At 29.0% G+C, this 8765-nt stretch overlaps 4 protein-coding genes across 4 annotated transcripts; 2 read left to right on the top strand and 2 right to left on the bottom strand.

Moving 5' to 3' along the window:
• Positions 1 to 602: 602 nt before the first annotated feature.
• LOC128393224 (sorting nexin-17-like) lies at positions 603 to 3540 on the top strand. The gene is made up of 7 exons (XM_053353346.1): positions 603 to 858; positions 1084 to 1158; positions 1310 to 1427; positions 1565 to 2085; positions 2160 to 2300; positions 2375 to 2800; positions 2907 to 3540. The coding sequence occupies exons 1-7, from the start codon at positions 796 to 798 to the stop codon at positions 2988 to 2990; spliced, it is 1428 nt and encodes a 475-aa protein (XP_053209321.1). The 5' UTR covers positions 603 to 795; the 3' UTR covers positions 2991 to 3540.
• Positions 3541 to 3619: 79 nt separating this feature from the next.
• Positions 3620 to 5353, bottom strand: LOC128393225 (probable serine/threonine-protein kinase DDB_G0272282). The gene is made up of 3 exons (XM_053353347.1): positions 4679 to 5353; positions 4369 to 4601; positions 3620 to 4297 (listed from the first exon to the last, which is right to left on the bottom strand). Exons 1-3 carry the CDS (start codon positions 4682 to 4684, stop codon positions 3757 to 3759), a joined length of 780 nt encoding a protein of 259 aa, XP_053209322.1. The 5' UTR covers positions 4685 to 5353; the 3' UTR covers positions 3620 to 3756.
• Positions 5354 to 5678: 325 nt separating this feature from the next.
• LOC128393747 (uncharacterized) lies at positions 5679 to 7316 on the top strand. The gene has a single exon (XM_053353963.1). It carries the CDS (start codon positions 6156 to 6158, stop codon positions 7314 to 7316), a length of 1161 nt encoding a protein of 386 aa, XP_053209938.1. The 5' UTR covers positions 5679 to 6155.
• Positions 7317 to 7467: 151 nt separating this feature from the next.
• LOC128393371 (calcium load-activated calcium channel-like) lies at positions 7468 to 8584 on the bottom strand. The gene is made up of 5 exons (XM_053353548.1): positions 8420 to 8584; positions 8226 to 8303; positions 7916 to 8090; positions 7703 to 7847; positions 7468 to 7628 (listed from the first exon to the last, which is right to left on the bottom strand). Exons 1-5 carry the CDS (start codon positions 8478 to 8480, stop codon positions 7539 to 7541), a joined length of 549 nt encoding a protein of 182 aa, XP_053209523.1. The 5' UTR covers positions 8481 to 8584; the 3' UTR covers positions 7468 to 7538.
• Between the last annotated feature and the right edge of the window lie 181 nt (positions 8585 to 8765).

Genomic DNA, 8765 nt, shown 5'->3' with positions numbered 1-8765 from the left:
TAATTAGAAAATTATTATTTCCAAACCGATTGAACTCTTAACACAATTGTTAATTTGATAAACGATATTACAATTAATATGAGATGGTTTAATTAGTAATTGTAATTAGATAAGTCAATGCATTTTTACAATGTTTCATTATTTTTAAAGTTTCGTCAAATTAGACAACAATTTTTACATTAGTCAATCAGGTTGATTGTTTCAACATTTTGTCTACTTTTAATTAGATGACATTTATGATTATTGATTATTGATGATTGATAGAATTATCAAAATAATCAAATGATTAACATTAACTTTTATCTTCAACTTTTACAGTAAAAATGATTAACTTTCATTCAGATTTTTAAACCTACAAACTTAATTTCCAATCTAATCTAACAGAAAACTTTACCAAGACCTCAGACAAAATCTCCCAATTCTCAAGATCAACATAATCAAAATTCCAATTTCAGAATTAAATTCATAACTTAATTGATTCAACTGAATTTAAAGTTCTTCGATCTCTCAAAAGATCAAAAGTCGACAACGCAAATTTAGTTTCCAAAAGAATCAAGAGATGGCAGCACATCAATTTTTCTTCTCTCGGTTTTGTTTTCATTCTGATAGTTTGACTTGACTGATGATTGAAGTAAGTTAATTGTTGATGAAGAAAATGATCCAATTTTGTTTCCAATTTAAATACAATGTATTTCAATTTGCAGAGATCAAATTAATCAGCGGATAAATTGTTCTTTTTTACCTGTGTCTCTATTGTTAAAATTTAATTTCTTCTCCCCACCAATAATCCCAATTATGCATTTTTCCATACCCGAGACTCAAGAATTGAAAGATTCCAAACAAGGACAAACATTTATTGTAAGTTTAATTTATTTAATTTCTCATCTTCTGTCTTTAACTAACCATTAACCTGATTGCTTGATTAACAGCCTTATTAGGATATAATTTAACCCTGTTCTTCAATCGCCTTTAACTATTGTCAATTATTTCAACTTCTATATTTTACTAATAACATTTTCATCTTTTTCTTTTTCTTTTTTTTCTATTCTCTTTTATTAATTATATTTTCTATTATATTTTCAGGCTTACAGTATTCACGCAAATGGATCTTTCCACTGCCTTCTCCGATATAAACAGTTGTTCAATTTCCACGATCAAGTAAGAATAAATTTCAATGATAGAATGTGTGACATTAGAGTAGATCAGTGATTTCTTTGTTTCTCCATTGTGTTTGTATCATATTCTGTATTAATACATAGTTTTTTTTTCTCTTTCTCATTGTCTACTTCCAATTCAATCTCACCAATAGTTGAAAAAACAATTCGGATCTAACAGTTTACCTTATTTTCCACCTAAACGTTTACTTCCTCTCAACCAAACTCAAATAGAAGAGAGAAGAATTCAACTGGAAAAATATCTACAGATCAGTAAGTTACCATTTTTTTCTATTCGAAATCAAAAACAATCACAATCGTAACCCTATTTTTTTCTATCAACTTCAATGTTTTGTCCTTTAATTGAACTAATTGTCATTATATTTTTGTTCTCCTTCGTGCCTTTTCAGTTAGCCAAGATGATCGAATCAGTAAAAGTGATTATTTCAACAGTTTTCTTCTTCATGCTCAACGAGAGACACAAAACATAGCCCCGGAAGAGATCACCTTGGATATTTATCTAATGAATTGGGAAAGTATCCAAGTGAAAACATTGAAAACCGATAAAAGTTCAATTCTTCTGGAAACAGCCTGTCGATCAATTAAACTTGCACCCGAAATGGTCAATTATTTTTCCTTATTCATTGTTCGCCAAGAAGAGGCCAATTTTATTATTTTACGTCGATTATTGGACTTTGAATCTCCTTATCTTACATTGAAAAGTTTTAATGTAAACTGTAATCATCATCGAATTGTTATTCGTAAAAACTATTGGGACACCTCGTTTGATGATATTCTCATGGAAGATAAAGTTTCCTTCAATCTTTTATATTCTCAAACAATCATTGATATAGAAAGAGGTTGGATCAAAGTAAACAAAGAGGTAGAAAAACAACTATCCAATTTAAAATCTAAAGGTTCCAAAAGAGAGGTAATTAACAAATCTCATTTTATGCTTAATTTAAATGTAAATTAATTGTTCATTTTGTTATCCATGTATTTTAGCTTATCGAGCTTGCTAGAACACTTAAATTTTATGGTTACATACAATTTGAACCATGTATATGTGATTATCCAGCTCCAAACACCAGTGTAATAGTTAACGCTGGAAGTAAAGAGTTAGTCATTAATACAATTTGCTCTTCGGTAAGTAATTGATCCAATTAATTGTATTTCTGTTTAATTGATTGATTTTCTTTTTTTTTACTTCTATTTCGCAGAATAAACCAATTGAATATGTTTTTCGAGTTACTCGGATTCGTTGTTGGAGATTAACAACTTGCATTAATGATGAAATGAAAATAGAGTTAAACTCAACAAATTCCAAACAATTAATGCGATTTGAACTCTCCTTTGAATATCTATTCAATAAAGATTGTCTAAAATGGATAACATTGAAAAGTGATCAACAATCAATACTAATGAGTATGTGTCTTCGAGCTATGGTTGAGGAACTATTGATGAAACGAAAAGGTATCAATGGAAAAGACAATGGAATCATTTCCGCAAATTTCTCCAGGTCAACAATTAACAAAGATTCTTACCAATACTTAAAAAGAGATGGTACAAGTCAATCAATTAATCTTGCCAAATCTATTTCAACTGATAACTTTACAAATGGATCAAGTAATCAACGTATGCGAAGGGTTAGTTATATTCAGTTTATTTTAACCATTTATTATCTGATTGTATATATAATTAGATAATTTAATTCACTAACTAATTGTTTTCCTTTGTATTTTCTATTATTAGTCTCAATCTCTCAATGGAGTTATCAGAGTTAGACCATTAGTGGCAAATGATGCTTTCGATGGTATTGGTGATGATGATCTATAAGGAAACATTTTTATTAAGATTAATTATCATGGAGAATCAGCTAATTGCCAACAATAAATCAACACAAACGCGGTCATACAGAGTAAAATTGATTAAATCAACAACGAAATCATCTTAAGATAAACTTTACTCAATTTAATCAATCAAATACTTAGTTAATAATTTAACCACAAATTGTCAATGACACTCACACACATAACATTCAATTGCATTTCAAATCAAATAACTAATCAATGAAACTGAAGTGCATTTTTTTTTCAGCAATTAAACTCATGTTGTCCAAGAGTTTAGATCAACTTTATTCTGAATAATTAATCAATTAATCAATGTAAACGAATCTATCACCTCTTTTCTTTAACAATCTCATTCTTAATTATCTCCATCCAATCAACCTTTTAACTCCCAATCATCTTGATAATTTTGTAAAATTGTACATCATTTAAAAAGAAAACACTTTTGTGCTTTAATATATTGACGAAAATTCAATTCCAATCAATTAAAACAATTTAGTTGATTGATTATTGAGAAAAAAAAGTTTTAATATGAAAAACGATGTAAACATTTTTGAAATTTGATTCGATTGCCAAGATTTTCTTTGTCATCAATTGTGATTAAATTTGATCATTTAATTATCGTGACAATTAATCATTGTTGCTTTTCAGTAATTTTCAATCTTTATTATCTCTTGTTTCGTTAAAAATAATTGTTTTGATTAGAATAAGTTAATTAATGTTACAATTATGTTTTCGTTTCAAATGATAACATTTCATTTACTTGATTGTTTCCAATTAGATGGTAATGGAGACGTTGATTTAGTAGGAGCAATTAAAGTTAATCTTAAATTGTTTAGATTGTTGGTAATTGTTGGCTCGGTGACCATAATTGAAGATGATTGAGAACCAAGGTGATGATTATATTGTGATAACAATTGATTATGTCGAGGTGAACAATTAGAGTTGACACATTGGTTATTATTGGTTATTGATTTGATTACAATTTTTGATTGTCGCTGTTGAATTGGTTTATCGTTTCCGTTGATTGTCATTGATTCTCGTCTTGATCTTTGCTGTAAATGATATGAACCGATTCCAGTTGATGATGTTGATTTGGCAAGTGATTTATCACCATAAAAATCGTTGTGATTATAATTGTATCCATGGTTAATTATTGGTCCTTGTTGATGATGATTATTTTGATGATAATTAATTTGTTGATGGGAATAAGTTTCAGGCTCAGATTCAGCCTCCGGGTCATGGTACATATTATGTTCTGGTTCAGATTCTGGTTCTGGGACAACTGAGTTATCACTGATGAAAATACAAATATTAGTTGAACAATTTACTAATTATTCTGATAAACACAATGTTAATTATCTTACCTCCAACTATCGTGATGTTGATTAGTATTTGAAATTGATATTCCTGGAAAATGAATCTTCAATGGTTGAGAATCAGGTGAATGATTAAATGTAACCGACATACGAACTGGTGGCAATTTAAATCGCGGCAATCGAAGCACAAACGGAGGTAAATTAACACCAAAATTAAGTTGCATTCCACAATTAACAGTTAATAATGTCACAAGGATAATCAATGAATGGATAACAATTAACTAACATGATAAAAACATACACAGAAATAAAACAATTTCAATTATTATCTTGGTCTAATCAAAATTGATCAACTTACCTTCATTTTAACTTAATAATAATCTAAACCAAGTAAATCAATTGATACCTGAATTAATCAGGTTTACAATTAAATTAGATGCACAATAATCCAACAAGTTAAATGGAAACACAATTAAACCACAATTGAAAATAATCCATTCGCAATTAACTGGACATTAACTTTTGTATAAGTAAAAATCATTAAGATGGACAAGTGAAAAGCTGAACACAATCAGTTAATTCAGTTGTCTGACACTTGAAGATTTTGGGTAAACAATTGAGAAAACCGAATTACAATTAAACTAAACATAATTATAACTCTAATTTAACTTGGGATTGATTGTAACTGTTATCGTATTGGTAAAAAGTTCTGGTTGAAGGATTAAAGGAGTGAGAGTGATGATTAGCATTATTGGTGATCTCATGATGATTAAGACAAAAATTAAGCAGAAAAGTTTGTCAACCGATTCAAAGTAAATTGTCCCAATTAACTGATTACCGTAAAGAGAAAATTTCACCCGATAAAACAACAACAATTACACCAGAAAGTAATCATATCGATAATCACCAATATTCAAATCGCGATCAGCTTTTAATTAATCAGTAAATCAGTTAACAATCAGGATAACCAGTAATTCAAATTAACCAATTTTACAATTAATGGTAAGCAATTGAGTTCCTACTTCCTCTTAATTATTTGACAAACTTTTCTCACTAATTAACAATCATAATTTTTCATCAACTGGTTAATATTAATTTAAATTTATTCTTAATAATTAACTTAATCAGTTATGATAATAGTTGTTCATTGTAATCAGTTTGTGGACAATTTAATTAAACTTCCTGTGTATGTTTTCACACAGGAATTAATTTAATAACCTCAAGTTTAAATTGCTGATGAATAAATTGTCCAATTTATCACAATTATCACTTTAATTTTTTAATTAACTAACATTTGGAAGCAGGAAAAATAAATTTAGTTAATTGTTAACTTTGTAACCTTCATGTAAAGATACAAATTGATTTTAATTGTTTTATTTTATTACTTGATTTAATTTTACAATAACAATTAAATTTACTTTTTGATCAGTTAATTGCGTGATTAATAACAACAATCAATCACCGTTATCTTCAGGCTCTTGTTGAATTTGAAATTAATTAAAAAGAGTAAGATAGTAAATGATTTACTCGCAACAATTAAGCTGAGGATTAACAAAAAAATTAATTAATTTCCATGGAAACGTCAGTCAGTATCCTTTGATTGCTTCTGAAATCACTTATTACAATTAAACCTAAATTATTTAAAATCTTTGATCATCTACAATTAGTTAAATTGTAATTCTAGTTATGGAGATGAAAGTAACTTATCATTGATCAGTTATACAGTTAATTGTATATTCTAATGAGTGATTTAGTTGATTAATCGATTAATGGTCATTCAAGAATTTTGTAATTTCGGTTAACAATTTATTCTTTACGGAAACAATTTAAACTGAATGAAGTTAAATTGGGAAAAGTATTTACTCTTTAAGAGTAAAATGTCTGCTGGAAATATTTACACTTCCATTTGGTCACTACAAATGGTCAGTTTCACTTGGTTCTATTTCGCCATTTTGTTCATTATATTTGAGATTCACGATCGTTGGACACAATTTAGTTTGGAGGATTCTGGTGAATCGGAAGAAGATGCTTGTTCCCTTCCGGGGAACCAAGTTAAGGTTAAACGTTGGTACACAATTAGATTACGAAGTGACCTGATTGACCCTTCATATCCGGTGGACAATTCGTCTTCTATTCATGTTAAATTTTTCTACTTTAGAGAGAAATTGGGACAATTTATTTTACCAATTAATTCACTTCGTAAATACGGTCAAACTTATACTAATCAACAAGGGAATAAATATTTAGTCATCTTAATCCATTGGAATACGTTTGCTAATCTAATCAATATTGACGAGATTCGTATCGCTCATTCAAGTGACCCGGAATCACCTGAGATCTATTTACATGATCTTGATGTTCGAGAAGCCGAATTGAAGATTCGTATTCATTGTCCGATTCGAAGGTCACTCAAAGCTTTTCCTTTTGTTCCTGGTTCGACAATCTCTTTAACGCCAATTAAAGGTGATCCCGAAAGTCCAAATGATTTTCGTTCTCCTTATGAAAAGATCAACACATCCGAAGTGATCATCTTAATGTTTGTCCAGTCAAATGTGACCCAAGCGATTATCCTTTGGTTACCAATAACCTTACCAAACACTAGTCCAAAAGACGAAACTGCTTTTATTTTTGGTTTGATTTTCTACTCGATAACAACATTCGGCGCGATTGTGGTCGCTTGTTATTACCAAATAGTGAAAATTAAATTGTCACCATTAAAATCAACCAGATTGAAAAGATTTCGTAAACTTTTCATCATAACGAGTTGTCTTATCTCATCCCTGTTCCTGCTTGTTGAATCAATTTTAGCCACAAAGTATCCACCATTTAATATTAAATTTTGGATCATTTTTGCTTTAACTGGACACGCACTTCAAGCACTGGTCATCTATTTTGTCTATTATTGGTATAAGGGGATATTTAGTTTAGAATTGACCGGAAAAGAAAAGACTACAAGATTCCTTTGGTTCCGTTTCAAAACAAATCATCCTGGATAAACCATATCAGGGATTAAGAGATTAGCCAGCGATTAATGTTCAATCATTGTGACAGTGAAAATTATCCTCAATCTCTGCTTTGTTGTTGACCACAAGTTTCTTGTCTATTTTTTTTTGTTTAAATCTTCCGAGGATATTAACAATAAGTTAATCACAAGGTTGTAAATAATTTATTGTATATAAATGATATAATTTGTTAATCTATTTGATTTGATTATTACATCAACGAGCTGTGTTAACTGGGCCAAAAATGTTAGCTGTTTGTTTACTTGCTGCTCTCGATGGAGCAAATCCTAAAATTTTTTGAATATTCTGTTGAAAAGGAAGAAAGAATAATTTTTTTTCTATTATAAACTATTGATTAAAGTGATTAAGGTAATACTTACTTGTCTAATTGACATGGTACATAAAATGTATAGAAAGATGAATGAGCAATCAGTATAATCATTTCCAGATATATTCCTATGGGATAATCCTTGGATTAATGAGATTGGTACAAATGGTAACTTTGCAACAATCCGACCATCAAAGCTAATCAGGTAAGGAGAATGTGATTATTAGACCAGAACAATTTACTAATTAATCAAGGGGAAGCTTACATTGAATTAAACATGCTTAGAAGAGCAGTAAAAGCTAAACCAATGGCAAACATTGATTTCATCTTGACAAGTGATAGATCACGATTGTGATTTTTGAGTTTCTCTTCCTCTCGTTCCAGTTTCTTTTTTTGTTGTTTATCGGTTGGTTCTCCAAGAACTTCCTTCTTCTTTTCCACTAAATATTGTGTATAAAAAATAAAACCAATACAACATTGATTAGAAAGAGATTAGAGAACAATTTAAAGATAGAATAGAAATTCTTATTGGTAAACTTGCGGAATAACATAAATTGTGATCAGAATTAACTTACATCTTTTACATTGTCGTTCAACTTCACCTTTTAATTTTTTGAACTTATCAGTTCGATAGACCATGAGCCAAGTAAGAGCTAAATATTTTAGAAATATAAAATGAAATAATTAACAAAATTAATTAACAATTGAAACTCATCCAAAAAAAAGTCATTGGTTTGAAAAGGAATCAGGAAAAGGTATTAAGATTTACCTTCACCGAGAAGAGCAGTGAAAATTGAAATGAACAGAATCAATATACAGTCTTGCCACATATTCAGCTAATTAATGGTGACAAATAATCGTAAAAATAATCAAAAAACCACAATTAAATTGATCAATAAAACAAATTGTTCAACAATTCAGAAAGAAATAAAAATTTAGAAATGAAAACAAATCAACAAAAGTAAGAGAAAAAAGAAAAGCGCGTAATTCAAATAAGTGAAATCGAATCAAATAAAAAATAATCTACAAACATTTTCGGTAATTAAACGAAATAATCAGTAAAGAAAAAAGAGAATGGACATTAAATTAGCTCAATCGAAAATTAACCGACATAA

This window comes from Panonychus citri, unplaced genomic scaffold (genome assembly GCF_014898815.1).
Source record: "Panonychus citri isolate SS breed McGregor unplaced genomic scaffold, ASM1489881v1 Contig00138, whole genome shotgun sequence".
Classification (NCBI taxonomy): Eukaryota; Metazoa; Arthropoda; class Arachnida; order Trombidiformes; family Tetranychidae; genus Panonychus; species Panonychus citri.
The sequence above is the reverse complement of the archived record's forward strand: the minus strand, read 5'-3'. Positions and strand labels throughout refer to the sequence as shown.